The sequence below is a fragment of the Zingiber officinale genome, chromosome 6B (genome assembly GCF_018446385.1).
Source record: "Zingiber officinale cultivar Zhangliang chromosome 6B, Zo_v1.1, whole genome shotgun sequence".
In the NCBI taxonomy this organism is placed as follows: domain Eukaryota; kingdom Viridiplantae; phylum Streptophyta; class Magnoliopsida; order Zingiberales; family Zingiberaceae; genus Zingiber; species Zingiber officinale.
The window spans coordinates 97,867,597-97,883,317 of NC_055996.1; the positions used below are offsets into that span (position 1 = coordinate 97,867,597).

Here is a 15,721-nt window from a genome sequence, read left to right on the forward strand (position 1 = left end):
TAGATAATATCTCTGTTAAGTGACTAAAAGATAGAAGAAAAAAAATTCCTAAGAGCATACATCCATCGATGACATTTCCAGCATCTCTATAATTAACTAGCTCTAACGGCATTGCGCAGCACAAGTTATCTCTCGATTCATCTAGGCATCATGGCCATGAATCGTATTGTTGTACCTCATTTATTACACACCCTTTACGTATACAAATGTCTTCACTCACTATGAGCTATTTCAACTCCTAATGGGACACCCTCTTCTAGCTAGGAATAAAATGAATCTGATTTTAATCTAATTTTAAGGATGTCAATTTTTGACCCGACACGAAAACATGATCCGAACCGAACACGAAAAAATCAAGTTAGGATTGGGTAGTTTCGGGTTCGGGTCGAAATCGGGTCGACCCAATTGACCCAATTAATAAACAGGTCAAGTTCGGGTCAACCTGAAATGACCCAATTATAACCCGCGAACCCGTTTATAATTATAAATTTAAACTAAAATTACAAATTCAAAAAAGTTAAAAACCCTAAACATAGAGATGTGCTATTGATTGCAATGTTCATATGATTTATCATTATGATATGGATTTTCAATTTATGTAGATAAATGTTATTTTTAATTTTTAATTTAATATACAAAATTTCTTTATTGAATTCAGGTCATGTTCGAGATTAAACGGGTCAACGGGTTAAACGGTCGGGTTCGAGTTAAGTGCAAATAAACAGATCAGGTTCAGGTTGAATAGTTTGACCCGAATTCATAATCATGTCGGATTCAGGTTGTCATTTTCCAACCCGCCAACCTGCCAACCCGTCAACCCGAACTGGAACCGAATTGCCACCCTGGTCTAATTTCATATCTTTTATTTTCATCTTCATTTATTATATTTATTTTCATCGACAACTCTATCGGATATTCAACATCTATTCCAGTCCTAATACCCCTGGGAGGATTGATCATTTGTACTCATTCAAATATCTTATTACCATCTGTAATTTTTTTTTAAAAAAAAAATTGAATTATTTCCATGAAATTATAAATATTAATCAAATTCTTAAGAAAATAAAATTAAACATAAAAATTAATAAATTAGACATCTTAGAACAAATAATAAAGAAGTGAGCTAAAATGAAAGATTTTTTTTTCTTAATTATATCTGGCTATTTATCGGATTTAAAAACTGGCATTGCTATTGAATCGTACATAAGCAAAGAGAAATTTGAGTTTTTATTTGTAATCATATCAGCAGTTAAGAAAATATACGAGTACTCAATATCTCAAATTCACAATATGCACTCTTCCAATTTACATAAAATCATTTTTATGTCAAAATGCTATCAACGTGTTTTTTCTCCAGAGATTTAAAATCTGAAAAAAAAGAATACATTTAATTAATCAGCAGCCTACTTACATTGCAGGGGTGGCTTTTCGACTACAAAACATCTTATCCATCATCAAGAATGTGACAAATTGCAACAGGTGTTCTTTACTAAAGCTTAGGCGAATAATGTACAAAAGTGATAGTCTGAGTGCAAAAAAACTCAAATCACATGTATGGTATAATGCAATCAGATATACTTTTCATAAAATGTAACATTCAGGGGAAAAGGGGGTCACCTTTAAAGTATATTTGTGCTTGTTACATCAATGGGGCAGCTTGAATCATCCTGACAATGTATGCCAAGTTAATATAAAGCAAAAACATATGCTAAACTGTAGTACGAGAAGACCCAATTGTTCATCTGCTAAACGATCCAAATAATTGGCATTGATAACTGTTGGAACATAAACTAGATCATTCATGGATTTTCATCTTCCCTAGTACCCTTGTCAAATAATCTCATTCATGGATTAAATTACTTGTCAAATAATTGGCATGGATTTTTATTATTAATCTCAATAAAATTATTATTTGGAAACTAATTTTTAATTGGTTTTTGATTTTTTTAATTTACTTTTTAGTTAAGTATAGATGATAATAACTAGGGGATAGAGTCCAATGACATAGAAGGATCTATATAATTGACTTCACCTAGTGGGATAAGATTTGATTATTATTGTAGTACTTTTTAAGTAATTGTTTCAACCCAAACCAACAAAATTGAACCAAAAAATTCAGTTTGGTTTTAAACCTCCCTAGCTTTAGGGGCTCTAAGGACTCGCTATGTTTAGCTATTAGCTTATTACATTTAGAATATATCCGGAGGCTCTTGGTATTTCTCAGATCTATGAAAAACATGGTGAATCTTAAACATATAGATCAACCATATTCAAATCTTACTTTTGCAAGGAATGGGGCAAAAATGGCCTTCACATCTTCAAACACATCATCGATGGGTTTCATAGCATCAATCTGCAAATGCTTCAGATCATCAGTTCTGAACTTATTTTCACAGAGAGATATTTGGTATTGCTTATCCAAATTGATCATGGAAAAAAATATATTAAATAACTATAAACATAGGATACGCATGATTGATAAAATTGATGAATGGCTAACAAAAAGTGACTGATGATCAGAAAGATGATCAATCAATTTTGTCAGAGAAAAAAATCAGTCAACAGAAACACTAGGATATTGTGCAGAAAGAGATGATAAACCATCCCAATCTAAAGGAACTGAAAGCACAAAACGCTGAGGGAAAAAATGGGAATTTTGAAGGACACACAATAGTACACAAGTACTTCAACCAACTCCCAAAGAGAATAGATCATGGTTACCTTTCGAACTTTGCCCTTCTGGTCATAATACTCAATCACAGGTAAACTAGATTCAATAAAAACTCCGAAACGCTTCCTTATTGTCTCAATGTTATCATCATCTCTCCCCTGAATTACACAGAAAATTAGTACCAGATTAACAGTGATGACAAAAAAAAATTGTGAGATCAAATGATTAAACCTGGTTGCGACCTAAAAGTCGTTGTTCCATCTCTTCCTCTGGACAATCAAAGAAAAGTATAAATTCTGGCTCAAGCTTTGTCTGTGATAACAAAGAGAAATTGAAGGTAAAAATAACCATAAAGGAAGCTAGAGACAATCATGGAGCTACAGGCAAAGTATCAACTTACAACATTCTCAAAAGCAACACGGTTCTCTTCATTTCGAGGAAATCCATCAATAACAAACTTATTGTTCCCGCTCTCAAGGATAGCCTTTCTTAAAAGCTCAACTGTAACTTCAGAAGGGACAATTTTACCTTCCTTTATCATGTTTGAGATCATGGTACTGAAAATTGTATTAAGGAGACATATGAGATAAACCATCCACCAAAGATTCAGATGAAATATGAAATTTCTTAAGAACATATTCCTCTTAATAACACTTGCATGACTTTGATGAGAAGAGTTAACAACAAGTTGGACTAGGAACTATAACACCCCATTTTATAGACAACAAGGCTAATCCATTGAAGAGTTTCAAAGGCCAAGAAAATTTGAGTACTAACTTTCCCTCTAAATTTTACGAAATTTAGTTTGATTAGCATATTAGCCGACTCATATAGTGGAATAAGGTTTGATTGTTATTGTTGTCGTAATTTGATTAGCATATTTAATCTTTTCCTTTCTTCTTTTCCCCTATTTCCATTTTTTATTTTTTTTTAATTTTTTACACCGTTAATTCTAATTTCTTCACCATTGTTAATTTTTTTCTCGCTTTTATCTACGAAAGTATAAGAGAGAAAAATAACCTCTATAAGGATGGTTAATTTATTTTTCTCCTTCATTCATTCACAAGGTAAACAAAGAGGGGAAAAAAACTCAAAAGGAAACTGAAAAAAAGAAACCTCTTTATGGAGGAGAAAAATTGTTAGAAAAATTAAAAATATATATAATATAATTTTTAACCTTATAAAATATACAACTATTGATGAATTAAATTATTATATAAATAAATTTAGTTTAATTTTAAACTGATCAAAATAAGTTCAAATTAAATCCTGTCATATCTATTTGGTGAACTACGGTTAACCTGAATAGACTTTTACTCAATAAGCATCAAATATTATATCAAAACTTAAACTCAACATTCAACAACTCAGATATAACTCTCTAATAAGCCAGTATAACAATCAAATATTAATAATTTCTTTTTAATTAATATATTTTATTTAAAAAAAAAATCACGGTAAAGTTGTTGTCATGTGATCAAAAGGTCACGGGTTCAAATCCTAGAAACAGCCTCTTGCAAAAAATAGGGTAAGACTGCGTACAATGAATCCTTCCCCCGAGACCCCGCATGACGGGAGCTTCGTGCACCGGACTGCCTTTTTTTTATATATATTTTATATTAAAAAAAGATTAAAACCGTATTGGCATGGCATAATATGGTAACCAACCGTATCATTTCGGTCATAAATTGAAACTACGACATGGCTCGAAATTCTAAACCTTAGGTGAACTTAATATAAACCTCATTCCCTTGTCCATGATGAATAATTTTCATCACCTTTGGAGAGAGGTCTCACTATTTTGAGGTTTTTCTGTAGTTTGTCTTTCATAATTGCCATCTCCTGCATCTTAAGTCCTTTTGAATTAATATGTTCAATTTCATAAGAAGAGATAATGATGTTTAAAATGCCAAAAATTAGTACAAGATCTAATGATTAGTGTTGCATATAATTCAATCATTCATGTAATAGCAATCTTTGTTTCCTAAGGCGTTGGTTCCTGTATTGTCAGACCTATCATTTTCTCTGAATCTCTCTCCTTTTTCTTCTTCTCGTCAAGCTTTAATAAGAGATCCTAAGGAAAATTATTCTTAATCATATTTTAATCTAACCTAATAATAAAAGATCCTATAAACCCCTATTTTTTAAATGTAATTGCAATTTGGATATTCTAGTTTCTAAATCAACACTTATCCTTATGTTTTTTTTTTTTTTATTTTCACAAGTAAACCTTTTGTACATCAGGGGTGAGAAGATGTGTTCTTTGGGTCATAACACCTTGATGCCCTAAAAGTTTTATTTAGGCCAAGAAATCATACTGATCTTCCTAGAAGTCTCAAACCAAGTTTTTGTTTTTGAGTTTAACTGGGTGGTGAGTTGTTTTAGTCAAAACACCTTGATGATCTAAAATAGATCATTTTTGTACGAAAGTCATACTACAGGCTTTCTAGGAGGTCTTAAGTTGAGTATTCAAATATTAATAATTCCAAGTAAAAAAAGAGTAATATTTTGCAATTGAAAATGGTAATTACTATGATGATCTAAAATGTAATTTTACTTGACACATAGAGATCATTGTTGAGTTAAAATGAGACTCCAAGCTCTTAGCTAGAAAATCATAGCAAAGGCTTTCTAGGAGCCTCAAGTGGAATATAGATATTTGTAAATTCCTTTGATCAAAACACTTTGATAACTTAAAACAAATCGTGTTGACACATAGGCGTGCACAAACAAAAAAGAAAAGTTTATTGGGAGTCTTAAGTGGAGCATTGAAGTGTTTTTGAGTTGAAAATGGTTATTGCAATCCCTTTTCAACTTATAAACGCTTAAATATTCCACCTGAGACTAAATATGTTATGATTTTCTAGCTAAAATTCTGTTTTGGTCCATTAGGGTGTTTTTACCAAAACACCTTGATGATTCATTTCAACTTGAAAACACCTAAACACTCAACTTGACACTCTTAAAAGGCTATCGTTTTATATCCAAAATGACACGTTTTGGAACATCAAGGTACTTTTTGGCTAAAACAAATTGATGGCCCATTTCAACTCAACAAACAGTTTCCTATCTCTCATTCTCACAAATCCTCTAGCATTATTTTTTCTATTAAAAAAATAAGTTTACAGTGGCAAAATAATTTGGAACAAGCGCTTACAGAACCAACAGCATTATGGATTGATGTGATTTGGCAATTCTGAAAGCAAAGAGAATGAAGCCTTCTGGAAAATCTGCCTAATATAAATCGGCCACTCATAACCCCAAGTTGTATTTCTACAGCACGTTCCTACTTCATATTCAGGATCGATCAGGTTGAAATGACTTCAATAGTTCTCCTGGTACATTTTTTTTAAGGAATCTAACCAGATATTACTGGAAAAATGTTTGCTAGCTAATTGTAATTGTAAAGGCCATGATGTCTGAGCTAAGAAGCCAGAGCCAGACCATTCTATGTTAACCTAATCCTATTTAAATGATCTGGTCTACAAGATAATATATCAAAGTAGAACACTCTAACAAGAAAGATATTGTCTCATACCCATTCTCTGAGCCAGACTTGATTTCTGCACGCAGAAGATCACCAGCACTAAGATGAGTGAACCCAAAATTTTCCACAATTTTCGAACATTGTGTCCCCTTTCCACTGCCAGGCCCACCTGTTACATTAAAGCTAAACAATGAAGTAAGAAAGACACCATAAAAAGAGGAAGAAGATATTAGAATTTCGCCATTGGATTTTGCAAATTATTCAGCATAAAACTACAAATTATAAATTTCATGACATAACATAAAAACAAAGGGTTATAAGTAAGCACTAGAAAGGATCATGTGACCATGTCATCCTGATATTGTATCTTATTCATTTTATAGGTGTATTTTTGAGAATTTGTATAAACCATATAGGCAAAATAGCAATGAGGTCTTACCTAACACAAAAACCACAGTGATCTTTTTGTCACCTGGAAACGCTCCATTGCCATCCTGTATCTGAGGAGAATCAAATCTCTATGATATTACTTTACCAGAGAATCTTCTCTAAGATAAGATGACAAAAAAAAACTATTAAATTGTGTATCAAGATTAGTCCCTGCAACTGAAAAAAATGCCATCTTATTAAAAAAAGGCACAAACGATCTCAGGAAAGATATCCTTGTGCCATTGTTAAGAATGTTGAAATTATAAGCCCAATTTATTTAATATTAGTCATGTGTATATTATACTTTTGGGTGTCTTTTATTATAATTGGTATGTGATATCAATTGGATATTACTTGGATATTTTTATTAAATTATACTTATGATTAAAAGATCTATAGTGGGGAGTAATAATTTAATTGTATCTGCCCAAGTCGTTCCGGTCCCACCTAGTGAGATAAGACTTGGTTGTTGTTATCGTCGTCGTCGTCCAGTCATTCTATGTTATAGAATAATATGGCCTGCACTTGTTGTATCATTATAAGATAGAATGATTTACTCCATCATTGAGGTAGAGACCTTAAACAAACAAGTGGCTGTAATATAAGTAGTACATACACTGAATAAGATCAATTAAAGAATATATAGATATAAGTGTTATTGTCAAATATATTCTTTCACAAAATCTTTTTTATCCTTAGACCCGAGGGATTTATATATATTAAATTAAATATGCATGACTTTAATTTATTAATTATTGATGCTAAATTAAAAGCTATATACAGATTTATTGAGTCGTCTATATGGTAATTAAATTATATAAACTCAACCAGAAATTCAACATTCTCAATTAAAGAGACAGTTTCATTAATGATTGGACTCAAATAAACCTAGTTGATGGTATTTAAATTATTTTTATATTTATATGATTAATATATAAATCAATATTTCAAAAATTTTAGAATCAAATTAAGTTATGGAAATTATGATTAAATAAATTATATGGGTAAATTTATTTTGACAACGAACCATATGGAATATAGTATTGTTGGAAGGATAACATCACAATTTGTAAAGGAATTTTATCAGTATAAAAGTTAAAATTTAAATATTATTTACAATTTGTTGATGGATATTATTCCGATTTGATGGATACCTAATTATAAATTCAAATAAGTGATTAAAGTAATCACAGCCTTAATCATGGAGTAAATCATTCTATCTTATAGTGGTACAAGTATAGATCATATTATTTTATAACCTAGAACGACTTGGATAGTTACGATTAAACCATTATAGATCTTTTAATCACAAGTACAATTTAATAAAAAAATCCAAGTAATATCCAATTGATATCACATGCCAATTATAGTATATTACACCCAAAAATATAATATGCATATATAAATAAAACGTTGAGGACATATAATTTCAATTACAACAAGAAAATCAAATCCAGTGGAAAATAAGTGAAGCTATAGTAATGAGCATTCCATCTATTCATAATTTGGTGCACCAGAAACTTATTTACCATGCTTGAATTTATGGGTGTCTCCATTAGTGCAATGTTTTGAATCGCAAAGTCTGCAAAGGCAAAATAATTAAGCCTCTTTCAGCATGAACACAACTGAAGTCTTTAGAAATGATTTTTTCTGCCAAGGATTACTACAGAATGTACAGGATCCCAAAGCAGTACAAGTGGCATACAAGGAAATCAAAGGAAACAATGATCTCATGAGATTCTCAGCATCAAATTCATAAACAGCGGACTGTGATATTAGAAATCCAATGAAATCCTTTAAAGGATAACTATAAATAAATAAATCAGTGAACCAACACCATCAATTCCACCGTCTACAATGATATCACAGATTGAAAACCCACATCTTGTAGCCAAAAACTACAAAAGAAACGCATTGTAAATTAAAAAAAAATGATTTTGAAGATTCACCGGCTATCAAATCACCAGACCCACAGCGGCGCAAGAACATCCAATATCATAAAACTTCAATTAGCCAGAAACAATATAAAGAAGAGCGTTGAACATATATTTCAATAGGAATCGAAACCGGACACTAAAAAGGGAATCGCATCAAATTAGGCGACAGTGGGAAGAGGCGGAAGAGAACGAGATCCGATACGTGAGAGAGAAATCTTCGATTCCGACGCGTTTCTTCTCATTTACTCACACCGAGAGCTGAAAGTTGAACGAGACCAGGCTTGCCGAAGGGAAATCGAAATCGGGACCTCGAGCGAGAGGGAGGAGGAAAATATATAGAAGGAGAAAAATAATGAAATATTGAGTCGCATCAGATTCTGCTGACAGTGGATAGAGGCGGAGGAGAACAAGATCCGATACCTGAGAGTGTGAGCTTCGATGCCGATGCGTTTCTTTTCCTCCACTCGCCACCGAGGGCTGATGCTTGAACGAACCAGACTTTGGCGGAGGGAAACTGAAATCGAAATCGAAATCGAGATCCCGAGCGAGAGGAAATTTATAGACGGAGAAAAATAATGAAATATTGAGAAAATAAAACAATGAGAGGGTTTGGAGAAGGCCTACGGACGCTTCGATCTCCTTCGCACGGCCAGAAGTTCCTGATACGAATACGTAAATTGGCTAGTTATTAATTCCCCAAAGTTTTTTTTAAATAAATATTTAACTATTTTTCTAAAACATCTCAAGATTTTTAATATTGTCAAAATAAATCCCAATAATTTCTTTTATTTTCATTTAAGAAAATCTCACTTCCATTCGAAAGGTAAGGGGAGCCCCATGCCCACTCCCAGCATGGGCGCCTTATGAGGCGCCCTCACGTTGGCCCCACTTCCTGTTGGGGGTGCACCCATAAGGATGCTTGTGTTCATGAAAGGCATCCCACTTCATTGCCAATTGTAATTTTAGTTTTTTAATAACGATTACTTCCCGCCAGTAATATTTTCATAGTCATCTCTTCGCCCTAGGTCATGGTCATGTGATAGGATATTTAAATTATCATTTAGATATTTATGATTCAATTTTTAATTATAATAAATTTATAATTTTTCTTAGTATTTTTCGATTTATTCTAATAGTCGGTTGAAAATTTTTATGAGATAAATCGGTCACTCCAAGATTAATTGGACTATAACATTGATAATCATGGATTGAATCATTACATATGACATCATAATTAATCATTTTTAATAAAATATGCTATTTTTACTAATTTTAGTTGTCCTGTGTTTAGATCGGGTGCCATCTAAAATTGATGGAGTTATCCTTATACAATTTGACCCCTGAGGTCAGGCCTAGCCCATTATAAGTCATCAACTACAAATTAAATGGAGTTGGATTAATCTTATTGCCTGAATAAATTTATGATGTGGTGAATTTAGTTAGGGAATGCTCCATTGCATTTCTCATAATTATTTTACTTTTAATGTATTATTAAATATAATTAAAAAAAATTTATCTTTTGCGTTTAGAGACCGATCTTAAATAGGGATATCTCGAATTCTAGCCAAATCAAAAAATAATTAATTATATTTATAAATTTTTTTACATAGCCCATCAAAATTTAACCATTTCACGTCTCCTCTTTAATAATTTATTATTAAATTCAGCATTATTAATAATAATAATAATAATAATAATCCAACTAACTCTTTCATTTATTTTTTACTTTTTATCAGAAGATTACCTGCGGATGTCCAAAAATACAACATAATCATAATCAATTTTTTTACTAATTATCAAGATAAATTGAAAAACATTGCCGGTAGATATCCAAAAATATAGCATAATCACAATCTAATCCTTAGTTATAATATATTCTTTTTTTCCTTTAATTGAGATATACCATCATAGGATATTGGATTTTTAACCATATTTTTTCTATTTATCCGGATGACTTTCATGAGGTATCGTGGATATCGTGTCATATACGATATTACTCGATTTATCATTTATGTTTTTTAAATGATATCACCGCTTCTTTATTATAACAATGAGATTAATATTTTTAGACCGTAAAGTGCTTTTAATTATATATACAATAATGTTTAATTAATTAATTCTTAGAAATTTAAAATCAAAATCTTACCTTGCGTAAAATTAGAGATTTATAAAATAAATAAATATGTTTATAGTAATAATAAGAAAATAGTAAAATTAGTAAAGAATAAATTAGCGAGATTAAATAAAACTTCAATTCTACCCATCTAACTCCACTATAAATTCACATATCTACGGATCTTAATCATCTAATTACATTGTCGGGTATGTGTTATCATGATTAACCCTTATCATTAACGGCACTCCGGTTGGAGATTATCAAACAGTGGCACGTGGCATTGTTCTTTCTGTTCCTGTAACCCTCTCCGTCGTCGTCGCCACCCGTCCAGCCTTCTCTTCCTCTGCCCTACATTATCGCCGCCCTCGTTCACCCCTTCGCCGGCGATCCCTAGCGGGCACCAAAATGATTATACGTGTAATCTAGAGAAACAGCGGTGCGCTGCCGCTGCATCTCTCCAGCCACGTGCCTTCTTCCGCGTCTCTCGAACTCCGTCCTTTTCGCCCGATTTTGAAACAGCGGAGATCGGGTGAAGATTGCTGGAGCCCCTCCCGCACTAAAGCGATCGCCACCTGACCTACCGCCTATAGGGCCGACGCGGCTCATTTGTCATTATGCCGAATCTGTCGTTTTAGGTCCTTCGTCTTGCGCGCCTCTTCTCCTTCTCCTGCAACTCGATGCGATGAGTGATTGTGAAATCGAGCGAGCGGAGATCTGATTCAATTCGGCGGAGGTCGCCCCGTTGCGTGGTAAGTTCGATTTCACACATCTTATTCACGAGCTTGTTATTTTGCAGTTCCTTTTTCCTCTTTCATTGATCGGCCTTTTGCAATCCGCTCCTAATTAGCGCGCGGTTCCTAGATTCTTGAAAATTGATAGCTTTATTCTCCTTCGCACTTTGATTTTTCACTGTTTGCGATGAAAATCCAATTTGGTGAAAGATTCAATCAATCACCACCATAGGTGGCCTCTTCTACTCATGTATATCTTATTAATCTGCAAAGAACAACACATATGCACCTTTGCTATTGTAGATATTTTAAAACCCATGAAAAGTTACAAAATCATATGACCTTGAAAGCCTCAAGGGCTTGAATAAAGACGAGTGCTTATGAATGGAAAAACAAAGGTTTATACAATATATGACGTGGGATTAAGAGTTTGTTTAGTTGAATGAAAAAATGGATTATAAAAAGGATGCACTTTAAAACTCTCCATCCTTACTACTATTTATCCAGAAATTTAGAAAGGATGGAAAACCTGATGGATAAGGGATCCCTATAAATCACTATTTTGGTTCTACCCAAATCAGGAGGAAACTAAATCCCTCCTCACTAAAATATATCCCACCCATAACTCCTTGTAAAACAATACCCACCTATAACTCCTTACTAAATAATATTCACTTGTAAACACTAGTTAGTCATGCTAGCGTCACTCTCACAAGCCCAGAACCTCATCATAATGCCCAATGTTGAATTCGTGACTTTTGAGCGCCTTGCTTGTCCAGGTTGGGTGTGTTGATGGTGCCATTTGGGTTGGGCGCACTTGTTGGGCCGAAAGGGTTGGATAGCCTGCACGAACCATTCAGTTGATCAAATTGGGCAGGCCGGGTGAGATGGTTAGCAAGCTAGGTGATTCAAACATGCGAGTCACATTGGGCAAGCTGGATGGTTTGAATGAGCCATTTGGGTGGGACCACACAAGCTGTGCTGGTTGGATCGACTAGACGAGTTAGTCACATTTTACTGTCTGGATGAGAATGCGTAGTTGGATCGATAGTCTAGGCCAACAAGCTTTCTAGATGAATTGAGAAGACTAGATGAATGACTAGATGTACAAGTCATTCATCTCTTCATTTTTCCATTCTTCTATTTCTCCATCAGTTGGAGTAAACAAGTGGTAAGATCCACATATTTGTCAATCCACCCATGATAATTGATCCTTCAATGAACAAGCCCTAAGAGATTGTGAATATCTTTTGATTCTTTCCCACCATTTCAAATTGGATGGCTCCATAGTTCTTCAACTGAATTTTCTTTCAAGGTGTTTTTGGTTGTTTTTGGAGATAGTGAACGTGTTCATAGAAGTTAATGAACCGCTCATGGAACTTGTCGCCCTGCTTGCTTGGGAATTAATCCTTTCTTCTCAACTTGACTTTAATGACCTAAGAATATCTTTTATGCTAGATTATTATGCCCTTTTAATGATTCTCCATTTGCTAGATGATATTTTGTTGTTACAGAATCAATTCCATATTTTATTTTTCCAACTACTCTAGCCTGAAATGGAGAAACTCTTATTTTACATTATATGGAATTTGCAATGATCTAATATCCTGTTCATCTCTTCTAGTGCCCCTTCAGAGATTGAGGTATCTTGGGGAGCTCATCATCTATTTCTCTTCAAATGGGGGAACTTCACCATGGAGAAAATAATCTAATCAATGATGGAGCTCCGAGACTAGACAGTATTCAGAAAGTTCCACTCATCCCTCTTGTGTTTCTTATTTTCTATGAGGTATCTGGTGGCCCCTTTGGGATAGAAGATAGTGTTCGGGCTGCTGGTCCACTTCTAACTATACTTGGCTTTCTGGTTTTTCCCTTCATATGGAGCATTCCTGAAGCACTGATCACCGCTGAGATGGGTACCATGTTCCCGGAAAATGGTGGTTATGTAGTGTGGGTCTCCTCAGCTTTGGGTCCTTTTTGGGGTTTCCAGCAAGGTTGGATGAAATGGCTTAGTGGTGTCATAGACAATGCCTTATATCCAGTCCTCTTTTTAGATTATTTGAAGTCTGGAGTGCCAGCATTGGGAAGTGGGCTTCCAAGAACATTGACAGTGTTAATCCTAACAATTGCACTAACTTATCTGAACTATAGAGGATTGACCATTGTTGGATGGATGGCTGTTTTTCTTGGGGTCTTTTCAGTTGCTCCTTTCATTTTAATGGGGCTTGTGGCAATTCCAAAGCTCAGGCCTTCAAGATGGTTAGTGGTTAATTTGCACAATGTAGACTGGAATTTGTGCTTGAACACACTTTTTTGGAATCTTAATTATTGGGATTCAATCAGTACTTTGGCAGGAGAGGTAGATAACCCTACTAGAACGCTGCCCAAGGCTCTCTTTTATGCACTGGTTTTGGTTGTGGTTAGCTACTTATATCCCCTCTTAGCAGGGACTGGAGCCATCCCCCTCGATAGGGAATTATGGACAGATGGCTATTTCTCTGATGTGGCCAAAATCCTTGCTGGGGTCTGGTTACAATGGTGGGTGCAAGGGGCATCAGCTCTATCCAACATGGGCATGTTTGTTGCCGAAATGAGCAGTGATTCTTACCAGCTTCTCGGAATGGCAGAAAGGGGAATGCTACCGGAGTTCTTTGGCAAGAGATCCTGCTATGGAACTCCTGTGGTGGGGATACTGTTTTCTGCATCTGGTGTGCTTTTGTTGTCCTGGATGACTTTTCAAGAGATAGTAGCCGCTGAGAACTTCCTCTATTGTTTTGGAATGATTTTGGAGTTTACAGCCTTTATAAAATTGCGGTTGAGCCACCCGAATGCCCCTCGGCCATATAAAATCCCTCTTGGAACTGCTGGCTGCATTTTGATGATCATTCCTCCCACTGTATTGATATGTGTGGTGCTGGCGCTTTCAACATTCAAAGTAATGATTGTGAGCGTGTTAGCAATGCTTGTTGGGTTCATTTTACAGCCTTGTCTCAAACAAGCAGAAAAGAAAAGACTGTGGAAGTTCTCCACAAACTCCAACCTTCCTGATCTTAGAGAAGTTGAGCATGATAATAGTACTTTAGAGCCTCTTTTAGCTTAGGTTAGTTGATCAACAAGTTTGCTAACTTCAATATATCATCTTATTTTAATCACAATCGAATGCAAGTGCGAGACAAATGCTGCACTGCTTGCTTTCTGATGGCTGGCTTGTCATGGATTTGTGGAATCAACTCCATTTGTTTGCATTTTGGCTAACAAAGTAAGAGTTTATCAAAGAAAATTTTGTTTATGTCTTGATCATAGAGGCTTATCTGGTTCTGCTTCTTGCTGCATTGTGGCATTGTTTGTGAGGTATTAAGTCATGATAAATTGTAGTGTTTTGTTCTAACTGCACTTATCTTCTCAACTAGACGAGAAGCTTGGTGTTCACTCAAATAAGTAAATAAACTTTACAATAATTGAAATTTTACTTTATTTATTTTTGTCTCTTGATCGTTTTAGCCTTTTAGGTTGCTTAAGGACGGTCTTTGAATGCAATAACACTCATCCAAAAATTCTTCAAGAATACTGTTACAAAACCCTTCACGGAATCAGTTTTTATAATTTTTGCATTAGTCCGAAAATCGTTGATCAATTGACTGCAATTGATTGTTCAGTAATCTCTATTTGGTTCTTCCATTGTAGCACATCTGAGCCCCCACGGGCTATCCGGAATTGAATTCCGGCGACCGTGGTGAAGTACCCCCTGTCATGTGGTTGTTCGGAACCGTCGTTTACCACCCTATCACAATGTGGCTTACAAATGTTGAATTTATGTTGTGTCAAGAGATTTAATATCTCTGGGACTCCCTCATTTGCTTATTCATTTTTACTTAGCATTCAGTTAACCTCAATTATATAAGACTTCTGGTGTCAAGAAGATTCATGCTTTTGAGACTTCATTACTTATTTATAGTTCACTTGTCTAGATTTTTATCATTGCCAAGGATTGTCATTTTTTATTCTGCCTAGATTTTATCACTATCCTATATTTAAATCTCCTTGATTTATTAGAATTTATTCTAACAAACATTTAGTCCTTCGTGAACTTTGATCACTATCAAACATTCAATTTTTTATGATATGTTTGGATTTACATTGTTGCCAAATATTCAATCATTTATGACTTATTTGGACTTTCCATTAATTGCTAAATATCTAATTTAACTTGATTTATTTGGACTTGATTAATATCTAATTTACGGCTTTTCTATCGCCTGCTACAAGTCTAGTGCTCTTTAATTTATTTGAACTGCCATAACTCTTATTAAACTTCTCCATCTCTCAACTCCTTTTTAGACGTTTTTTTTT

General features: G+C 34.2%; 2 protein-coding genes across 13 annotated transcripts; one reads left to right on the forward strand and one right to left on the reverse strand.

The window, feature by feature from the left end:
* Positions 1 to 1,200: 1,200 nt before the first annotated feature.
* LOC121988373 (UMP-CMP kinase 3-like) lies at positions 1,201 to 9,190 on the reverse strand. Of its 11 annotated transcripts, XM_042541754.1 has the most exons (11): positions 9,149 to 9,190; positions 8,945 to 9,038; positions 8,117 to 8,169; positions 6,598 to 6,658; positions 6,210 to 6,327; positions 3,072 to 3,228; positions 2,903 to 2,983; positions 2,722 to 2,829; positions 2,282 to 2,353; positions 1,618 to 1,667; positions 1,201 to 1,368 (listed from the first exon to the last, which is right to left on the reverse strand). In XM_042541754.1, the coding sequence occupies exons 3-10, from the start codon at positions 8,141 to 8,143 to the stop codon at positions 1,620 to 1,622; spliced, it is 672 nt and encodes a 223-aa protein (XP_042397688.1). In that variant the 5' UTR covers positions 8,144 to 8,169; positions 8,945 to 9,038; positions 9,149 to 9,190; the 3' UTR covers positions 1,201 to 1,368; positions 1,618 to 1,619. The 11 variants fall into 11 exon arrangements, with proteins under 11 accessions (XP_042397688.1, XP_042397690.1, XP_042397691.1 ...); XM_042541756.1 differs by lacking the exon at positions 9,149 to 9,190 and having other exon boundaries at positions 6,598 to 6,652; positions 8,945 to 9,082; XM_042541757.1 differs by lacking the exons at positions 8,945 to 9,038; positions 9,149 to 9,190 and adding an exon at positions 8,775 to 8,879 and having other exon boundaries at positions 6,598 to 6,652.
* A 1,682-nt stretch (positions 9,191 to 10,872) lies between these two features.
* LOC121988371 (probable polyamine transporter At1g31830) lies at positions 10,873 to 14,851 on the forward strand. Of its 2 annotated transcripts, none has more exons than XM_042541743.1 (2): positions 10,873 to 11,389; positions 12,996 to 14,851. In XM_042541743.1, exon 2 carries the CDS (start codon positions 13,050 to 13,052, stop codon positions 14,469 to 14,471), a length of 1,422 nt encoding a protein of 473 aa, XP_042397677.1. In that variant the 5' UTR covers positions 10,873 to 11,389; positions 12,996 to 13,049; the 3' UTR covers positions 14,472 to 14,851. The 2 variants fall into 2 exon arrangements, with proteins under 2 accessions (XP_042397677.1, XP_042397678.1); XM_042541744.1 differs by having other exon boundaries at positions 13,007 to 14,851.
* The last annotated feature ends 870 nt before the right edge of the window (positions 14,852 to 15,721 follow it).

Bases quoted from the DNA above. Each gene is read 5' to 3' on its own strand.
- LOC121988373 (XM_042541751.1), bottom strand. From the start codon at position 8,766: ATGAGAAGAAACGCGTCGGAATCGAAGATTTCTCTCTCAC. The intron at 8,170-8,726 runs GTATCGGATCTC...TTGCCTTTGCAG, and splicing joins ATCGAAGATTTCTCTCTCAC to ACTTTGCGATTCAAAACATT. The intron at 6,659-8,116 runs GTAAATAAGTTT...GATTCTCCTCAG, and splicing joins CACCCATAAATTCAAGCATG to ATACAGGATGGCAATGGAGC.
- LOC121988371 (XM_042541743.1), top strand. From the start codon at position 13,050: ATGGGGGAACTTCACCATGGAGAAAATAATCTAATCAATGATGGAGCT.